Source organism: Apium graveolens, chromosome 7 (assembly GCF_009905375.1).
Source record: "Apium graveolens cultivar Ventura chromosome 7, ASM990537v1, whole genome shotgun sequence".
Classification (NCBI taxonomy): Eukaryota; Viridiplantae; Streptophyta; class Magnoliopsida; order Apiales; family Apiaceae; genus Apium; species Apium graveolens.
In genome coordinates, this window is record NC_133653.1 from 94,119,758 (window position 1) to 94,142,563 (window position 22,806).

At 36.3% G+C, this 22,806-nt stretch overlaps 1 protein-coding gene across 1 annotated transcript; it reads left to right on the forward strand.

Annotated features, from left to right (window-relative positions):
* The first annotated feature begins 14,414 nt into the window (after nucleotides 1-14,414).
* LOC141673878 (disease resistance protein At4g27190-like) lies at nucleotides 14,415-16,689 on the forward strand. Its single transcript, XM_074480608.1, has 3 exons — nucleotides 14,415-14,910; nucleotides 15,683-16,015; nucleotides 16,064-16,689. The coding sequence occupies exons 1-3, from the start codon at nucleotides 14,415-14,417 to the stop codon at nucleotides 16,687-16,689; spliced, it is 1,455 nt and encodes a 484-aa protein (XP_074336709.1).
* Nucleotides 16,690-22,806: the final 6,117 nt, after the last annotated feature.

Sequence of the window (22,806 nt, forward strand, 5' to 3'; positions counted from 1 at the left end):
GCGGGTGAGTTTAATCCCAAAAATTTTCAAAATAATTTTAAAATTCCTGAAATATTCTAAACTTAAGGAAATATGAATTTCATGATTTTTGAAATATCTGGAAATTAAATATTGATTTTACAATTAAATGGAGTCATCATTTTAAAATTAAATAATGAATAAAATATTGGTTTCTAAATTTTATAAATCCCTAAAAATAATAAATGAAATTATAGAACAACAAAAATAATTTTAGAAACAATTTTAGTATTTATGAGAATAAATATTCAATAAAATCATTTTAAAATGAATGATCTTCATACAACTCAATAATTAATTATAAAATTAACCTTTGCGTCCAATAATTCACAAACAATTGACATCACAATAACACATAACTGACAAAACCATTACATATTTTATTTATTTAATATTTTGATAATTATATTTACATATCGGGTCCGAAATTAGGTTAATTAGCCGCTAAGTAACTAAAAAGACGATACGATCTTAATACCAAATTTGGATAATTATCAAAACAGAGCTTCCTATAAAATTCTTCATACGAAATTAAGGTAATAATGTCTCGCCTTTTTAGAATATGGATTTTTATCGATATATAAAATGATTTGCGTATCAAAAATTTCACACTGGAACTCGTACAGGTCAAACCGTACCCCGGATCGAAAAAGTCAAAACATAAAAAGTGTTCAGAATTATCAGATTAAGTTAGGAAGGAGTTTTCGGAAGAGTTTCGGGTTGTAAAAATGCAAAAAGATTGAAGTGAGACAATTTCTGATTCTAAAAAGTAATTTTATAATTATGTAAAAATAATCATTGTTAATTCTATAAATCCTTAAAAATCATATGATTATCCAAAAATTACCAGAAAAATACCAAAATTATCTAGATTTAATTCTGTATAATTGGAAATTAAAATATCTAAATTTTATCAGAAATAAACATCCAAATATTATTATCCATCATCAAATAATTCACCAAAATTCACATAAGAATCACATAATAATTATTTATTGATAAAAATAATTACATAATATTTCCCGGGCGTTACATTCTTCTTCCCTTAAAAGGATTCTGTCCTCAGAATCATGCTAAGGAACAGACCATGATGCTTCTCAAGTATCTTTCTTATAATTTCTCAGTTCTCATTATATTAATCACAACTCAACGGCTTTTTACCGTCATCAACTCTATCATTTGCTCATGCAACCCCTATCTCAATATCTACTTCATACATTTGAAGCTAAATGAATTTTTGTAGTCATACACACATGAATGTCTTATAGATTCATTATACCGGTGACAACAAGACCAACTCATCCACAATCATTCTATTTATCTCATTGTCTCAAAGGACTAACTTAATTCACACTAATCTTCTTTTCTGTCTAATTTCAATAATTCGTGTTCATGAACTTTCTATTTTCACTGACTTTTCTATTCTACTCTTCATGTTTCCTTCTGTTCGGTTAGCCTGACCTATGATCGTTTCCAATCGTGTTCGAGAATTCTTAATCGGTCTTTTGCATTTTCTATTCGTCTGCACCCGTTGTCCTGAGTTCATGACGTCTGATGCTTCGAAATGTTCTACATCTATTCAAAAGCTAAAAAGAAAAATCTCGACAATTGCATCTACTCACCATTTGGTAGCATACTTCTATTTCTTTTCAATCACTATCAAGTAGTTTCATCAAGCGGGAATCCCTTAATATCTGAATTAGAACTTTGTTCAAAATCCGGTCTCTTGGTACTAATACTCATTTTGTAGTCCTATCAAATTAGTTATCAATACGAACTTTGATGCTCACAATGTTTCCTACTGAGGTCAACATAATCATCTGCATTAATACCACCTTTGATATTCAACGACAAAGTAAGTATCAGCATTGTTGGGAACCACGGACTTAGGGTGTTACTACGTTTAACGATAAAGATTACGAAAAGAGGATTACCTTGTTAATGGTTAATTCCACGCTCTTCTATTGTATTCCCAAATTCCCTTGAGCGAAGTGTGGCCTCCGTCTTCTCAAGTTATCCTCTCTTCTTGCTCCTTGGTGGCTACAATATGTTTTCACACAATTGCCAAGCAAGAAGAGAATAAGAATATATATAGGCTACAATAGGGACCATGGATAATTAGGTTGGGCCTTCTAATTACATCTTGAGCCTAGCCCAATGTAATTAAATATTAATTCAATGCACTAAAGAATTAATATTTGCACTACCTTTCCTAATACCGTAATTTAATTAATTCGGTTCCAATATTATTTGCTTATTAAATTCCCCATGTTTAAAATATCATATGTCCATTAATTAAATAAATTACTGATAATTTATTTAATTAATATCTTTTATCCTTGATCATCCACTCAACCTTTATTTAATTATGCCAGAATAAATTCCACCTGCAGGGTTTCACATAATTAAATCTTTTTGAGCTTTCAAGGGGACATCATTAACCCGAATATTATCAGGACATGGATTCCTTCAATAAACAATATCCACCATGTATATAATTCCATCACCCAAAATATAATGATATAATTCAAAAGAATTATTTCATATATAAATCAAAGCATGTAAATAATATACACGTGTCAATTACTATTTCCGGATTAAGAACCTAAGCATTAATAATAACATAGAATCTTAGTTCTCCTTCTTAATCAGTATTAAGGGAACAATTCTAAATTTGATCATGTTCAATATACACAAAGTATACTAGTATTATTTATTAGTCAATATAAATTAATCTAAATAATACTACAGCCATACCAGTGGATTGTCCAACACCACCTGTGCTGTGAACCTTATTATATTATATAACCGTATTTAACAATCTAATATTCTGTATCCCATTTGATACTAGATTGTTCACAATATATAATATTAGAAAACATGTAAACATTCAAATAATTCTCAAATAAACTGGCCAGAAATAAATGTACATATTTCAAATAAATATTTTCAGTATACACTAACAAGCATAACCCAGAAGACGGATCAAATCCTATTCTTCAGTTCCTAATTTTTCCAATTCTTTTAACCATTTCTCAATAATCTTAATGGTATTCACTCTTTTATTTCTATTTGAAACATCTATTCCTAAATGGACCTTTCCTGTTTGATCTTTATCCACACATTGGCGCTCATAATCAATGTTAGATATATTTGATAATGTCATGACTAATATAATTTATGTTTAGATTTCAGATCTTACTTAACAGGACAAATCAGTACTTAACTGTTGATCAGTACTTATACTGGAAGTCAGGACTTAAGAATATCAGTACTTATATTATCAGGAGATAATTATCAGAAGTTAGATATCAGAACTTAAGTGCTGAAGGATGATTAGAGAAGGACAGTAGCTGATTAAAGAAAAGAAGATCGAGATAAACCTAAGAAGAGATATGCATGAAGAAGGAATTCCGTGAAGAATGGAATACTTGGAAGAAAAGATATCTGATTGATATATTTTAGGAAGCAGAATTATATTCCATATCAATTAGCGATTATCTTGTAACTGTGTAGTATATAAACACAGACATAGGGTTTACACTATAAGTGTTATCACATATTCGAGAAGATTATTCATTGTAACCCTAGCAGCTCTCGTGATATTTGTTCATCACTGAGAGGTAACAGTTCCATACTGTAACAGAGTTTATTGTTTCAATAAAGTTTGTTTTCTATTACTTAATATATTAAAGTTCGATTTGATTGTATTATACACTGTATTCACCCCCTCTACAGTGTGTGTGACCTAACAAGTGGTATCAGAGCTAATCTGTTAACACATATACAGCTAAAGATCCAAACACAATCATGTCTGACACAGAAACTCCAACTAAGCCTACCAAAACTGAAGAACCTCCAAAGCCACAAATTCAAAGTCGGTATGAGACTATCAGGGTTCCCATACTGAGACCATCTGAATATCCCATATAGAAGGTAAGGATGACCATGTTCCTGGAAGCAACAGATCCAGAATACCTTGATAGAATCAAGGAAGGGCCTCACAAACCAACCAAGCTCGCAGTTGCAGTTGCAGGTGAAGCAGCAAAGACCGTACCAAAGGAGAAGAGTGATTATACTGCTGAAGATATAGCATCAATTGCTAAGGATGCCAAGGTACGACACTTACTGCATAGTGCCATTGATAATGTAATGTCAAACAGGGTAATCAACTGCAAGACTGCTAAGGAGATATGGGATGCTCTGGAAACAAGGTGTCAGGGAACTGAGATAATTAAGAAGAACAGGAAGACAATACTCACTCAAGAGTATGAACACTTTGACTCAAAGACTAATGAGTCATTGAATGATTTATATGATAGATTTGTCAAACTTTTGAATGATTTGTCATTGGTTGATAAAGAGTATGATCTTGAAGTTTCAAACCTTAAGTTCCTGTTAGCTCTTCCTGAATGCTGGGATTTGAAGGCAACGACAATAAGAGACAACTACAATCTTGATGAAACAACTCTTGACGAAATCTATGGAATGCTCAAGACTCATGAGCTTGAGATGGAACAAAGAAGCAAGAGGAAAGGAGGAAAGTCAAGGACAGTTGCTCTTAAGGCTGAAGAAGAATTCCCCAAAGCAGCTTCCTCAAGGAAAGACAAGGGTAAAGCTCTTGTCATAAAGTCTGAAACTGAGTCATCAAGTTCTGAAAGTGATGATGACTCAGATTCTGAAAGCTTGCCTGAGACTGATGCTGATGAGGAGATGATGAAGCTGTGTGCTCTTATGGTGAAAGGAATCACAAAGATTGAACTTACCAAATAAATTTTAAAATTTAATATATATCCCAGAATTAATAAAACATAAATTTTGAAATTTTTAAATAAATTTTGAAATGCGACTTATATCCGCATTTAACGAATAAACGAAACAGAGCGCGGGTGAGTTTAATCCCAAAAATTTTCAAAATAATTTTAAAATTCCTGAAATATTCTAAACTTAAGGAAATATGAATTTCATGATTTTTGAAATATCTTGGAATTAAATATTGATTTTACAATTAAATGGAGTCAGAAAATCATTTTAAAATTTAATAATGAATAAAATATTGGTTTCTAAATTTTATAAATCCCTAAAAATAATAAATGAAATTATAGAACAAAAATAATTTTAGAAACAATTTTAGTATTTATGAGAATAAATATTCAATAAATTTATTTTAAAATGAATGATCTTCATACAGCTCAATAATTAATTATAAAATTAACATTTACGTCTAATAATTCACAAACAATTGACATCACAATAACACATAACTGACAAAACCATTACATATTTTATTTATTTAATATTTTGATAATTATATTTACATATCGGGTTCGAAATTAGGTTACTTAGCCGCTAAGTAACTAAAAAGACGATACGATCTTAATACCAAATTTGGATAATTATCAAAACAGAGCTTCCTATAAAATTCTTCATACGAAATTAAGGTAATAATGTCTCGCCTTTTTAGAATATGGATTTTTATCGATATATAAAATGATTTGCGTATCAAAAATTTCACACCGGAACTCGTACAGGTCAAACCGTATCCCGGATCGAAAAAGTCAAAACATGAAAAGTGTTCAGAATTATCAGATTAGGTTAGAAAGGAGTTTTCGGAAGAGTTTCGGGTTGTAAAAATGCAAAAACGATTGAAGTGAGACAATTTCTGATTCTAAAAAGTAATTTTATAATTATGTAAAAATAATCATTGTTAATTCTATAAATCCTTAAAAAACATATGATTATCCAAAATTACCAGAAAAATACCAAAATTATCTAGATTTAATTCTAGATAATTGGAAATTAAAATATCTAAATTTTATCAGAAATAAACATCCAAATATTATTATCCATCATCAAATAATTCACCAAAATTCACATAAAAATCACATAATAATTATTTATTGATAAAAACAATTACATAATATTTCCCGGGCGTTACATTAAGTACAAGCTGAAAGATGTTAAGAATGTAAACAAGGTAAAGTCACCTAGGAAAAATAGGAATGGAAAGGAAGGTGTGAATAAAGGCAATGATTATAAGCCTGTTCCTAATGCTCCTAGAAAAACATGTCATAACTGTGGAAAATCTAACCATCTGGCTTCTTTTTGCAGGAAAAAATAAGAACATAAACTCCTTACCTTCAAAGTCAGGAGTTAAGAGTCAGTCTGTTAGATATAAGCCACAAAATCCTTGTTTTCATTGTGGTAGTTTATGAAATTTCATTTATACTTGTAAGGAATATCATAGTTTGTACTATGATTATTATCAAATAAAACCTTCTTTAAAGAAAGTTAGCATTGTTCCCTCTAGTGTAAGTTCTGATACAAAGTCTGATAGCGTAAATGCTGATAAGAAAAATGTTAACATAAACTCTGATGCTAAATCCGTTGCAAATGTTAATAAACTTAATAAGGCCAAAGGATCCAAGCAAGTCTGGGTCCTTAAAACTAATCATTAATGGTCTTTGTGATTGCAGGGCAACATGAAAAAACATCCTATTTCTGGACAGTGGATGTTCAGGACATATGACTGGAAATAAAGTCCTGCTATCAGACTTTGTGGAGAAAGCTGACCCAAGTGTTTCTTATGGAGATGGCAACATTGGAAAAACCTTGGGATATGGCAATATCAATCTAGGGAATGTCATCATTGAAAAAGTAGCTCTAGTCCCAGGACTTAAACACAATCTACTGAGTGTTAGTCAAATCTGTGACAGAGGTTATCATGTGGATCTCTTTGAAGAACACTGTGAAGTTATAAGAAAATCTACAGGAAAAGTTGTTCTGAAAGGATACAGGCATGGTAACATTTATGAAGCCAAGCTTTCAACAAGTACTGATGGTTCTGCAATATGCCTGTTAAGTAGAGCATCAATTGAAGAAAGCTGGAATTGGTACAAGAAACTCTCTCATTTAAATTTTAACAATATAAATGAACTAGTCAAGAAAGATCTTGTGAGAGGACTGCCAAAATCAGTATTTGCTCCTGATGGCCTTTGTGATTCATGTCAGAAGGCTAAACAAAGAAAATCTTCATTCAAGAGCAAGACTGAATCATCAATTCTTGAGCCTTATCACCTACTAAATGTTGATCTATTTGGTCCAGTGAATGTCATGTCTATTGCAAAGAAGAAATATGCTATGGTCACAGTGGATGAGTTCACCAGATACACATGGGTGTATTTCTTGCACACAAAAAGTGAAACTGCATTTATTTTGATTGATCACGTCAAGCAACTGGATAAATTGGTCAAAGATTCTGTGAAGATTATAAGAAGTGATAATGGCACTGAGTTCAAGAATTTGATTATGGAAGAGTTATGCAAAGACCATGGAATAAAGCAGGAATTTTCTGCTCCTAGAACTCCACAACAAAATGGAGTTGTTGAAAGAAAGAATAGAACTCTTATTGAAGCTGCACGAACTATGCTTGATGAAGCAAAGTTACCAACCTATTTTTGGGCTGAAGCTGTGCAGACTGCTTGTTTCACTCAGAATGCAACACTCATTAACAAGCATGGAAAGACACCATATGAGATGATGAAGAAAAAGAAGCCAAATCTGAAGTATTTTCATGTATTTGGATGCAAGTATTTTGTTCTTAAGACTCATCCTGAACAGCTATCCAAATTTGATCTAAAAGCTGATGAAGGAATTTTTGTTGGATATCCACTTTCCACAAAAGCCTTCAGAGTCTACAATTTAAGAAGAAGGGTTGTCATGGAATCTATCAATGTCTCTTTTGATGATAAGAAGATTACTGGACTTGAAGGTTTCAATGATCATGATCAGCTGAGATTTGAAAATGAAGATTTCAATTCTGATAATGTAAATCCTGACAGTCTAAATCCTGATACTGCAAACTCTGATGGATTAAACTCTGATATTATTGAAACTGTGGTGACTACGCCAAAGGAAGATGCACCTGTGCAGGGGGAGCATACTGAAGTTACAACCACATCTCAAGAAGCATCAACCTACAACTGGCTCTTCAAGTTCTGATGAGCCAAGTTCTGATAATTCTGGAAACTCAAATTCTGAAGGATCCAACTCTGAGAGCATAATTTCAGGGGGAGCATCAGAAAATGTTGACGAAGACATCATGGATCATGGGGGAGCATCCAGTTTTAGAGAAAACCTTCCATCTGCAAGGAAGTGGACTAAATCACATACACCTGACTTAATTATTGGAAATTCTGATGCATGTGTCAGAACTAGAACAGCTACATCAAATGAATGTCTTTATAATTCTTTTCTTTCTCAGACTGAACCAAAGAAAGTGGAAGAAGCTCTTCAAGATGCTGATTGGGTGCAAGCAATGCAGGAAGAGTTAAATGAATTTGAAAGAAACAAAGTCTGGACCCTAGTGCCAAGACCAAAGAACAGATCTGTTGTTGGTACAAAGTGGGTGTTCAGAAACAAAACTGATAGTGATGGCATAATTGCAAGGAATAAAGCAAGGCTGGTTGCAAAAGGATATTCTCAACAGGAGGGAATTGATTATGATGAAACATTTGCACCCGTTGCTAGATTGGAAGCTATAAGGATATTTTTGGCTTATGCTACTCACAAAAAGTTTACTGTCTTTCAAATGGATGTGAAAAGTGCTTTTCTCAATGGAGAATTGGAAGAGGAAGTATATGTTGAACAACCTCCAGGCTTTGTAGATTCCAAACTTCCAAATCATGTCTACAGGCTTGATAAAGCACTTTATGGCCATAAGCAAGCCCCAAGAGCATGGTATGAGACTTTAGCTCAGTTTCTTCTGGAAAGTGGATTTAACAGAGGAACTATTGACAAAACACTATTCTACCTCAACCATGGAAAGGACTTACTTTTGGTGCAAATATATGTTGATGATATCATTTTTGGTTCTACAAATGACAGACTTTGCAAGAAGTTTGCCAAATTGATGCAGTCAAGATATCAAATGAGTATGATGTGGGAACTTAGCTATTTTCTGGGCCTTCAAGTCAAGTAGAATGAAGAAGGCACTTTTATTTGTCAATCCAAGTACACCATAAATTTGCTGAAGAAATTTGGAATGCAAGATTGTTCAAGTGCATCCACTCCCATGGCCACTACAATAAAATTGGATAAGGATACTGGTACATCCGTAGATATTACTGATTACAGAGGTATGATTGGCTCATTACTCTATCTAACTGCAAGTAGACCTGATATCATGTATGCTACCTATCTTTGTGCAAGATTTCAAGCAGATCCAAAAGAACCTTACTTAACAGCTGCGAAAAGAATTTTCAAGTACCTTAAGGGTACAACTGATCTGGGATTGTGGTATCCTAAAGAATCAGACTTTAAGCTAATAGGTTACTCAGATACAGATTTTGCAGGATGCAAAATTGACAGGAAAAGCACAAGTGGAAGCTGCCAATTTCTTGGAGGCAGATTAGTTTCTTGGTTTAGCAAGAAACAAAAGTCAATTTCCATATCAACTGCAGAAGCAGAGTACATTGCTGCAGGAAGCTGTTGTGCACATATTCTTTGGATGAAGAATCAGTTACTGGATTATGGGTTAACATACTTTAAAATCCCTATTTACTGTGATAATCAAAGTGTTATTGCTATGACAGGTAATCCAGTTCAACACTCAATGACAAAGCACATCAGCATTAGGTACCACTTCATTAGGGAACATGTTGATGAAGGTACAGTGGAATTGCATTTTGTTCCAACAGATCAACAACTAGCAGATATCTTCACAAAACCACTGTGTGAAGCTACTTTTACAAGATTGGTAAATGAACTTCGAATGGTAACAGGTTTTTTCTCTAAATCTGCTTAGTTTATGTTCTGATACATCAGATTTTATGATCAGTATTTATAGATATTACTATCTTTGTGTATTCTGTGCGTAAATTGAAAATTATTTAAGTGCTGATTGTTGTCTGATGTGAATTTCTAAACTCTGATAGTGATATGAATGTTTCTGTGACTATTCAATCCAATGAGGATAACTGTGCTGGATGCTGACCTAGTAGTCTCTAATATACTAAAGTCCCATATTTGAAGTAATTGTTTATGTGGAAATATTTTAAACACAAGCAAATTCTGATACTGAGCTTAGTTAAGTTTACTTTGTGTATCTTATTACTAAGTCAAAAACTGGAATAGTGCTTCTTATCTGTTAAGTTCCGATGTTAGTAAATCTGATGGATGTACTAAGTGCTGATAAACCTCACTTATCAAAAGAAAAAGGAAAAGAAAAAGAAATAAAAATCAGGTTCTCCTTTGAGATCTAGAGTAAAAATGTGGAAGGGACGACCCAAGTGCATTGCTGGTATTAAGTAATATGCATTAGAAAAGCAAAATAAAAATTTTCTTGGTGACTTTTCACACTCTGTGATTACTGGAGAAATACTCTGATAATAGCATAAATTCTGATAAGCAGTCGTGACTCACTTATACTGAGAAGCCACTGTATAATGGAATTTCAAAAGATGCATAAAATGAGCACAAAACAGTTGAGGTTGACTCATTCATGAACTCATTCTAAAGTAGACTTCTGAATACTGACAGAAAGGCATTAGTAAATCCGAAAGGCAGCATCACATAGGCATAGACCACCCTGTGGGTGATGAAGGCTGTCTTTAGGATATCCTTGGGATTCATCTTGATCTGGTTGTACCCCGAGTAGGCGTCCATGAAACTCAGCATTACGTGCCCGGATGTTGCGTCGATCAATTGATCAATATTTGCCAAGGGGTAGGGGTCTTTGGGGCATGCACTGTTCAAGTCTGTGTAGTCGATACACATTCTCCATTTCCCGTTTGCTTTTTTCACCATCACAATATTTGCCAACCATTTTGGGTACTTGATTTCGCATATTATCCCGACTTTGAGTAGTTTCTCAATTTCCTCATCTATTGCTTTCTGCCTTTCTGGGGTAAAATTTCTTCTCTTTTGCTTGACTGGTTTCCTCTCTGGGTTGACGTCCAAGCTGTGCATTGATATGGATTCATCCAACCCGGGCATGTCTTTTGGGCTCCAAGAAAATATATCAGAGTACCCCTAGAGTAGTGATACCAGGTCTTTTTTGAAATTAGCCTCGAGCCCGAAATCCTATCTTTATCTTCTTAGAAGGATTGCTTGCATTGATCATAATTGCTTCTATTTCTACAGCAGCCTCTATCTTGGATTGATCCATACTTGATACCAACTGCTGGATCCGGGTCTCTGTATTCTTCTTCATATAGATTTGACCCTGGGCTATCATCTCTTTTTGGTTGCTTTCCCCTACTTCAATTATTTCAGGGTTGGTTTCTTGCACAGTAAAATTGGCCTGGCCAAGGCTTAGGCTCAATTCAATCTCTTCTGTGACTTGGTTGCTTTTTTGCTCTTCTGAGCTTGGTTTGGTTGCTTTTGGATTTGGGAGGGACTCTATGATCTAAACTTCTTTTCTCGCATCGTCCCTTGAGTGGGGGCGATGTTTCTTAATACTTTGCTATTTCCGAAGTACCACGGCCTTTCTCTTGTTTTTTTGATGAGTTTCAGCCATTACCAGAGCCTGGCTATAACATCTTTCAGCTACCTCATAGTCTCCCTTGATTTCTCCTACCCCTGTTGGTGTTGGGAATTTGATTTTCAGGTGTGATATGGAGGTGATTGCTTGGATCCTGGTTAGTGCTGAGCGCCCGATTATTCCGTTGTAGGATGAGGGGGTATTGATCATGTAGAACTTTATTACATGGGTAACTTGGTTTGGGGCTGATCCAAATATCACTGGCAAGTATAAGGTTCCCTGGATCGGGACCAAGTTGTTTCCAAACCCATACAGAGGGTCCTCTTGATATTTATTGGAGCGTACGCTCCCAAGCTTCATCCGATCCACAGTATGCTTGAAAAGTATGTTTACTGAAGATCGATCATCTATCAGCATCCTTCTTACTTCGTTGTCAAAAATATCAAGTGTTACCACCAAGGCTTCGTTGTGATTCAGGTTGACCCCTTCATAATCCTTGCTGCTGAACGATATCATCATCTCCGGGTAGGATTGGACGGAGAACACTTCATCTCCTGAGCCCGGGCTCCTAGGGGGAGAGTGCGACCCTCCTAGGACCACATTTACTATGTTTTTCCCTTTCCTTTGACTTTCCTCTCTCTGATTTACCTCCCGGGAGATGTACTGATTCAGGTTACCCTTCTTAACTTGATCTTCAATGAAGTATTTGAGGGAGAGACAATTTTCAGTTTTGTGCCCATGGGTTTCATGATAGTCGCACTGCCTGTTATAAGGCCTGTTCTCCGGGGGAGTTTGCATGGGCTTTGGAGGATAATAGAATGGCTTTCCCTTGATCTCCTTCAGTATTTCTTCCCGGGTCCTGTTTAGTGGTGTCCATTCTGGCTCTTGCCTAGGCTCTCTTGCTTGTCTAGGTGGACCGGGATCGCTTTTGGATTCTGTCTTACGACCCAGTCTTTGAAATATTGGAGTGTTCTGTACAACATTTGTCTGCTGGCTTTGGTTGCTTTGTTTGAACTTCTTCTCCTGATGGTAACCCTCTTTCGGTTGGTCATCAGAAGTTTTGTTCCTGGTCCCTCCATTTTGAGTCATTCTCATCGCCTGGAGAATGTCTGTTTCTTTTATGAACCGGGCTGCCATAGAGTAGGCAGCGGCCAGGCTTTGTGGCTCTTTGTTTATCAACTCTATAATGTACCTCTCATTATGCTCTGGATCCAGGTTCCTTCGAAATATGCTTAGAGCCTCCCTTTCATCAAGATTCGAGACTTTGTTGATGGCTTCCTGAAATCTCCGCATATAAGTTGAGAGCGCTTCATTATCATATTGGCGGATTGTTTCCAGGTGACACATATGCATTTCATGTGTCTTATTGGCTCTGAATCTTCTAAGGAAGGCTCCTCTGAATTCTTTCCAGGAGTGAATGCTTCTTGATGGGATCCTGCTGAACCATCTTTGAGCCCCCCCTTTGAGGGTCGAGGTGAAGAATCTGGATTTGGTTAGGTCGTTGTAGTAATATATCTAAGCTATCTGTTTGAAGTAATTGAGGTGCTCTTCTAGATCCCCCAATCCATCGAAAGAGTCAAAGTTGTAGTGCTTGAGATTTTTCTGTCGAGGGATGGCTTCTAGGGAGTGACTGAAGGGCGTGAGGGTCTCCCCAACTTCCAACCCGAAATCTTTTTCCATTTTTCTCTGGAGCTCATAAATCATGTCTTTAAGATCCTTCTGCCCCTCCTCTTCATCATCAAAAATGAGCTCGGGGGTAGGGTCCCTCCGAGTTCTTTTGTCTTTGGTTTTAGCCAGGAGCTTCTCCTCCTCCAACTGCATTCTTTTCTGAATTTTTTGCTCAAGCTTTGCCTCTTCTTCTCTTCTTATCTATTCTCTCATTTCTTCCAACTTTTTCTTTCTGGTTGCTTCTGTCTCCTTCTTACTAGGCTCTTTTTGATTTTTTTTTGCCTTAGCTCCAATTCGGTCAAAGACAGATCTCCTGGATTGCTGAGAATCCTCAGACTCTTCTTGCTCATCATCTTGTTCATATTCTATCTGGAGTCGGGCTTGTTCATCTCTGTAGAGCCTGATTGCTTCAGCAAGTTCATGGCTTGTTAAGTTATCCATATGCTCCTCTGCAACTGGAATATTGGTGTACTTGTACTGATTGAGCTCTATGACATTCCTTGCATCCCTGACCTGGGTATGCTGCATCAGTGGTTGCTCCTGGAGGGTCTCCCTGTCTCCTCCAGGTTCTTGAACTTGAGAGGGGTCTTGTTCCTGAATATGGGTACTGGCGGAGGGCCTACCAGCGGTATTTTTTCCTGGTCTTGCCATTACCACAATTGTACAAACAACTGACCAAGATTTGAGGCTAAAAATATGGATCTAAGGATGCTTTTTTGAAGATTACAAAAAATTTCCAGAATAACAGCGAACAAACTTTCTGGGCTTTGCTAACAATAATACTAAACAAGAACAGCAGGCTCTAGAACACAAAGAAAATATGCAAGCTAAAGCAGTTCTGGGTTTTAAAACTATCAAGACTATTAAACCCCAGGCTTCAAGACTATCAAGATTATCAAACCCTAAACAACCAAAATTAACAAACAAGAGCGGGCTCACACAAACGTGGCCTAAAGTAATGAGCTCACACAAACGTGGCTAAAATGAACATTCATATTCAAGAAAGGGTATGATTGCTTCTGTTCTTACAGGTTTAAGATGTGGACTCTCTTAAGAGTTTGCTGATGAAGGTGAATCCAGGGGCACCGAGACCCAAGGATGGAGCCCCCTCCTTCTAGCGCCAAATGAGAACTCCGGTGAGCGGGCGGCTCCGTCCGACGCCGTTCATGAACCTTCTGTATGTGAATGAGGTGTAGCTGCTGGTTGGGCGCCTGCAAAACAACACCGGAAGGGGGGCATCTATGGAATGCCTGGAGTTGGCAAAACTCTAATGATGGAAAAAATTTGGAAAGAAATCGAGGAGAAAAAGATCTTTGACAAGGTCATACGAGCAGACGTGGGATGTGAAAGGTCAAACATAACATCAGGCAAGGAAGAGTTGGATGTGATCAAATTACAAAATCAGATTGCGGGCTATCTAGATTGTCATTTTGAATCAAAACAAGATCAGAAGCGCAGAGCTAATCAACTTAGACATAGTTTTATGAATGGGGGGAAGATTCTTGTAATATTAGATGATGTATGGAGTGAGATTCCATTATATACTATTGGTATCCCCTTTATCGACGATAGTAGTACCAACGGTGGTAGTAAGATCCTCTTGACATCTCGAAAGCTCGAGGTATGCTTACATAACAACTACAAATATTCGGTCAAAATTTCAACTCTAATGTTGACGAAGCCTGGGATCTTTTTAGGAACACCGTTGGTAGTGATCAAATTGAATCTCTATGATAACTCCGGTGAGCGGGCGGCTCCGTCCGACGCTGTTCCTGGACCTTCTGTACGTGAATGAGGTGTAGCTGCTGGTTGGGCACCTACAAAACAATACCGGAAGGGGGTTTGGCTCCCACGACGCCTTCGGTGTAAGAATAAGAATAGGGTTTTGGAGAAGATGAAGATGTATGTATGTGAATAGAGAGGCTGCTGTGTGTGTATGGATATGAGAGGGTGAGTATGTAAGAGTGTGAATATTTTCTAACCCCTAAACCCTTCAGCCCTGGGGGTATTTATAGCCCAAAGGTAGGGTTTAGGGGTTGTTACCTCTAAATCAGGGCCGTTGGATCTTGAGAGCAGAGGACGCCTGGCTTGGGTGGATTGCTTATACGTGTCCAGGGAAGGACCACCTCCAGGGTGTCCTAACGGCCTTCTGACACGCGTCGTGCTTGTCTGGTGTGTTGGTTGTTGATAGCTGTCACTGTCACGTGCCCACGTACCCTTCCTTGGCGGGTTGTGGGATGTGCATGTGTTTGCTGGGACCCCCTCATGGTGGTCTGGGCCCTGATCCGGATCCAGGTAGGCAGATGGTCCGGGTCCCGGGTTGGATCCGGATCCGGGTCATAGGATGAACCCGGGCCTGGTCCCTGTACTTGATTGTTCTGGGTTAGGGGGGTCTTGGTCCATCGATCGAGCCTGAAATCCTTTAGATCCAGGTTGAATCCTAGCCGGGTCTCTTATACCTTATCACTCTGCATGATAAACCCTTGGCGATGGATGTGTGTAATAAATGTGCAGGTTTACCACTGCTCATCCATGCGGTTGGTAAGGCATTGCAATTTATGTCTCACAAAACATGGAAAGATGCACTTTATCAACTTGAGAATGGAAGGGCTGAAAATATTCCTGGAATAGATCCAGATATATATGCTTGTGTTAAACTAAGTATTGATAAATTACCAGACGACGCAAAGTCATGTCTTTTCTTGTGTTCCTTGTTTCCTGAAGATTCAGAAATTCATATCAGGATGCTTACGCAGTTGGCAACAAGCTCACAGCTTGTAGATGGTGGAAGATCAAGAGTAAGTGCTATGGTTGATGTTCTCAAATCATCTTCGTTGTTGCTTGAAGGTTAGAATTATGAACTTTTTAAATTACACGACGTCATCAGGGAAGCAGGAAGATCCATAGCTGTCGCAGACCAAAAATATGCATTTTTACTTGCAAGACCTGGAAAGCGGTTGCATAACAATGTTACTTATGATACTCGGAAATTGCTACGTCTGGATATTGAGAGTCCTTATTTTTGTTCCCTTGATATTCCTGTGTGCCCAAACCTTCATAGTTTGTGGCTACAATGCAACTACTATAAAGAACGGTTCTCAGGTGGTTTCTTCGACATGTTTATGAATCTCAAATTTCTGGTGCTGCAAAATGTGTTTTTTCATTCTTCTTCACATCAATTCTCTCTTGAGCCCTTGGACGCACTGAGGACTCTTCTTTTAGATGATTGTGACTTAAATGACATCTATGAGACGGATAGACTTTTTCCTGAAAACCTGCAAACTCTTTGCATTTGGGGTTGTCGTCTCCCGGTACCGTTGCATTTAACACACCTGATACATCTTCAGAAGTTAGAAATCCAACCAGAGTGTTCTGGTGGGTATTTTGCACCAAACTATGTATCTAGTCAAGTGTACTTGGTGCCAAATACCATGACTAGTCTATCCAGTCTGGAGGAATTGCATATACCGACCGGATTCAAATTTTGGATGATGCATCTGCTTTTTCGTCACCCATATTGATCGAGATCAACAGATTAACTCGTCTGAGAAGTTTACAGATTTCTTTTAGCACTTGGTGCATCTTTGTTAAACAAACAATCGAAAATAAAATTAAAAAACAAGGAATAATCATGATTGGTCTGTCTGACATTCCGTGTGTGAGAAAAGCCCTTGACAGAATATCTGATGACACAGTTGAAGCAGCGTTTCGTAGATTGCGTTATTTGTTTTGTTACAAGGCTGTTGTTAATGTTCTCAATTCCGAAATTGAGAAAGTTAACATTCAGGATGGCAGGCTGTCCAGAAAAGCTGCTGTCGAGATCAGCAGATTAACTCGTCTGAGAAGTTTACAGATTTCTTTTAGGGATACTGAGCCTTTTCAAGATAGAAACATTTTTACTAATTTACTTGAATTTAATATATGTGTGGGTGTGCCAGAGGAGGATATTTGTAATCATCAAGCTTCAATTGTTTCATTGACGCGATCAATTGAGCTGTCGGGTTCTGAGTCAAAAGGCTTGGAGATTCTGATGGAGAGAGCTGAAGAAGTGATACTGTTTTCCACTGATGTTGATATGAGTAGCATTTGCAACAGCAATATAAAAGCATTTGCAGACTTGAGAAACCTCTACATTAAAGATTGTCACACAATGGGGCATCTAGCAAAGATATCACGAGTTGAAATTCAGCACAGTGTCCAAAGGCGGTCATCTTTTTCTAAACTAATCTGTTTGAAAATTACAAACTGTTTGGACTTAAAATACCTCTTTTGCAACTCTGTTGCACAAAGTCTGGTGCAGCTGCAAGAGCTCTACATATGTAATGGTCCTGTGATGGAAGCAATCATAATAAATGAAGGCACAAGTGATATGGATATCATACATTTCTCAGAATTAAAATCATTGAAGCTAATAAAAGTTCCGAGACTCACAAGTTTCTACAGGTATTACTCTGACGTCCCTTCTGTTCAGTTTCTGTCGAGGCTTCGAAAGAAAGAAGGGCAATCTCTTTTTAATGGAATGGTATGCTTCACTCTATTAAGCATTCTGTCACCTTTTTAATATAAATTGTGTAGTCCATAAACAGCCGCAGGTACTGTAGCATCTCCAATAGTCTCCCAATTCGCTCATAAATATAATATAAAAATTGTAACTCTTAGCAAGTTAGTATATAAATTTTCGTGTCAATTTCAACTAAACTCTTTATCTTAACTCCTAAACTATATAATATTCATATTTTAAATTTCACACTAACAAAAATTTGAATGGAAACATGTGGAAATAGATGTTTTATTCATAAAAAATAGGCTAAGAGCAACTCCAACAACTTTTCTTTATAGCCTCTTAAGTCAAAATTTGAGGATTTTGACATGAAAATGATCTCTAACAATCTCTTAAGTTATCCTCAAAAATTTAGGATCTCTATATCCTTCCTCACCAGTGAGGATCTCCTAACCTTTCCTCAATCAATTTATATTAATAAATAATGTGTTCATGCACTTGGATTTTGCCATGTAGCACTTTCATTCAATTGCAACAATATAAATATAAATAGAGTGAATTGAAGAGAATTGTTAGAGAAAGAATAAATTTTTCTCTCTTAAATAGTTAAGAGTCTATTAATTATAATATTTTTAGAGAAAAATTTAAGAGTCTCTTGGAGTTGCTCTAAGCTCTTAATACCTCCGACACCTTTCCCTGCTTGCTTATGCAGAGACTTTTTTTGTTTGGCTAATTGAGTACATTCATACACCCATGTTGATGTTGCCTTGAACAAGCAATAAGCCATCGATCTCCCAAGCCTTTATTATTTATAGGAGCTAAGTTTTGGTACGATTTTATCTAAAATTGCAGTAATGTATTAGATACATACTGCCAATACACGAATTTGTTTTGGTCATAGATTATATATATTTGTTTTTGTAGTGTACAGTTTCGCTGTTCTAATTATGTTAGGTACACTTAGATAATAAGTGTCTATATTATCTAAGTTCATTTATTCTACTAGCTACTAACTTGTGCAATACACGAATTTCTCATAATCAAACCACGTTAACTCCCCTACACTGGTGTACAAAAACTTGAGTAGTATTTTTACCGGTAACTTATTATTTGAAGAAGTGGAACTTTAATCTCATTCCCATAATTATACTAATTTTGAAATGATAAATATACGCCTGACAACCAAATCACCAGTGCGCTATTGGACATAATTTCATACTGTCAACACATATTGTGACCATAACTGTTTTTGCAAAATCACAACCAATTTAACTTGTGTTTTTTATAATTCCCTGCAGATTTCATTTTTCAAAGTTTGTAAAGCCATCTAGTCTTATTCTGATCTCATTTATCTATATCTACGAATTCTGAACCACGAACGTGGATAGAGCCATTGCATGAAATAGTTGATAAAGTGAATGTGTATGCTACAGGGTGGCATTCCCTTCCTTGGAAGAATTGCAGATCAGCTATTTGGAAGATACAAGTAGTATATGGGGAAAGGATTATCAGTACCACGATGACAAACTATCTTTTTCCCAATTAAAGAGCATCTTGGTATCCGGCTGTAATAAACTAGAATTTGTGATTCCACTTGCCATGATGCGTAGGCTACGGAATCTAGAATGCTTACGCGTATATTCTTGTTGTTCACTGACATCTGAAGTTGGCACCTACAGCAGCAACACAGCTGAATGCAGCAACACAGCTGAATGTGCACCCGTGGATCTATTAGACTTGCCAAACACAGAGTTGAACTCGAGGGACCACTCCGGAGCAGTGATTTCGTACTCAAATCTTGAAAATCTGAAAATACAGGACTGCAATAATTTGAGAAACGTGTTCCTAGCTTCTGTTGCCAAAGATCTTATGCACCTTAAGAAAATGCGTGTAATCAGATGCTCATTGATGAGTGAAATAATTGGGGCAGGTGGCGACCAAATCACTGATCGCATAATCTTTCCTGAGTTGATGGTTCTACAACTAAATCATTTGCCAAAACTGACCAAGTTTAGGCGTTACCAAAGCAGGGAAACTAATACTGACAATTTTAACATTCCTCCTTTTCGGTTATAGAGAAATGCTAGTGATCCCAAAAAAATTCACAAAAATGTTCCCAAATACACAAGTATCAAATTATAACTGGTCATTTCCTTCATAAAATAGTGAATTTCTCGTGCATATATAAATATACGTCCACAAATAAAAATTTGTCATGTGTCATTTGGGAACTTTTTTCGATTCCTAGCATTCCTAGCATTTCTCTTAATAATATTATGTAAATTTGAATAAACATGGATCTTCGATCTAACTCTGGGCATCTCCAACTCCAACCAACATTAAATCACTGTAATAGGGTAAGTAGTGCAATATTTTTGGCTTCAAACCAACTCCAATGCAACACGTACTATAGTCTATAATGGTAAAAAATGTTACAGCAAATTTGATGTGGTGCAAAAATTTTAGTATCCTCGTGTTTGTTAACCAAATAAATTATCTTCCTCCGTTCCAAAAAGTCTGTTTGACTTTTTACGCGTATTTTAATATGAATAAAAAGGATAACTTCATAAAAAAAATTTCAAAATTTATTTTTCTGAATAAAGGTATACGTATTAAATTTTAATTCAAGAAAAAAAAATTTAAAAAAAAATATATGTGAAACAATAATTTTTATACACCTTAAAATACGCGTAAAATGTGACTTGTATTTTGGAACGAAGGGAGTAATTTCAAATATCCAAAAACCACATCTGTTATGTTAAGATGTTCAAAATCAGTAACTTCGTATGAGTGAGATTGATATAATAAACAACACTAATTTTTGGAGGTTGAATTTCCAAACTTGGTGGATTTTGAAGTCGGCTGTGGGATAAACGACTTGGAAGGGCTAAAGCCACTTGCCATCTAGATGCATAAAAAGTCTGTGTCCGAAAATCTGGCCCGACCCAATCCGGTCAAAACCCGGTCAAGCTTGACCCGGGCTTCAGGCCTCGACGGGCCCTGGGCCTCGACGGGCCCTATATTTTTAGGCAAAGCCCATGCTTTTAATATTATTAAAAGCCCGGACTTCGGCTCGGCCAGCCCGATTAAAAGCCCGAAAAAGCCCGGTTATAATCTGATTATTCTAATATATTTTCTTATATATTTATAAATTCATATTTATTATTAATATAAATAATACTTTAAACATATATATATATATATTTACATATTTGTGATTAATAATAATATTTATATACTTTGTTGCATAAATAATGAAAGAAAATATAATAAGTACACTATATATATTTGGATATCATTGTTATCATAACAATGATAAAACATGTTATTCTATAAACATGTTTATTTTTTGCCGAACTTAAATATTTTTAACGAAGTAATGTTTTCATAAAATATTTCATGTAAACTAATACATTTTTACGATGATCTAATTGCTAACATATGTATTTTTCGAAATTTCTAATAATACTCGATCTGATTTAAATTACAAAAAAGCTTAGCCCAATCCGATCCGGCCCGAAAAAAACCCGTTTACGCTTGTCTCGAGGGCCCAAACGGGCTCTGACATTTTTCAAAAGCCCGGCCCAATCAAAGTCAAAGCCCGAAAAGCCCGGCCAGGTCAAAACCCGGGCTTTTTAAGGCTCGGTCAAAGCCCTGCCCGGTGGAAACTACCAAGCTGGAGTACGGTAGGGGCAGAGGGAATTTCCGGTGGAGCGGTGAACATCTCTATTGCCAACTAATGAGCCTGTCTATAAGTTGTGATAAGGAGATTCCACTTCCTGGTGAATGGCAACTCTGTTTATATAATCTGGGCAAATTGACATTGAGAAACTCTTGGTTGCATGAGCTGAAATCTCTCTGCTTCCAAAGGTTAAAGGTGCTGAAAGTTCATGACTCTGGACGGTCTACTCTTTTTGAATTCCCAAGCTTCCAAACTCTACAACAACTCCAAGAATTAGAAATATCTAACTGTCCTTCACTGAAAGAAATATTTGCATCCGTAAAGGATAAGAAGTCAATTACACTCACTCAGCTTAAGTCAGTTTTTCTTAAGGATTTGCCCGAACTCCGCAGTTTTATCCACACTCCAAATTATAAGTGCTATATGCCATCTCTAAAGGTGTTGATAGTTGAAAACTGTGGGCTATCTACTCTTTTCACTCGCTCCATCATCAAATCTCTCAAAAATCTTGAAAACTTACAAGTGTCGAATTGTAAGTTGCTGGAAGACATTGTTGATGCTAAGGGTGACAAAATATCTGACACAAATAACAAGGTTTTCCCGCTCCTGTCATCTATTGTTTTAAGTGGTTTACCAAAACTTAGAAGTTTTAGTCGCAGTGCATTCAATTGTTTCAGTCTGCCCTCTTTGTCTACTTTGCATTTGCTTCGGTGTCCGCAGGATGAGTATTTCACTTCCTTGAAAACATTTGTAGAAAACATATCTGTTTATACTGATTGTCACCAAAAGGAAACATGTCATGACCTGAACGAATATATAAGACAAAATCACAAACGAGGAAATAGTTCAAGTGACTGTGCTGGGGAATCAAGTAATAGTAATAAAGAACTGGAAACATAAACAGAGATAGTTGAAGAGACGGCTGTTTTAGGAAATTGAGAATGATCAACTGTAGTAGATCAATCCAGAGCCATTACAATTGCTCTAGAACAAACTCAACCACATTTGGCAAAATGGTTACCAGAAATATTTATATGCATTCATTTATGTATTAATCTTCCAATGATGTTATCAGCTCTTTAAACAGATGATATTTTTCCGTGGGCAACTTTCTACAAAGTGTTTTATTAGCCTAAACTTGCTTACAATTTTTTTTTATATCTACCCAATTTTTGAAGAAATGAACTCAAAAACCAAGCCTTTAATTGCTTTGAATTAGCTCTATAATTCAGTGTGAACATCCACTAAACTTTGAAGAATATCAGTTAATTTCTTTTTTCTTTGTTTTTTTGAACAGTTCATGTCTTCGTAGTTCTTTTTGCGCAAATTATGAGTATAGAGCAAGCTTATTATTTTAAAAATGGAGGTTTATTAACCACAAACCATAACCACAGAAAACGATAACAGATCCATTTTGTGTGAATTTGCACTTACAGTTCACACACAACTGAACTA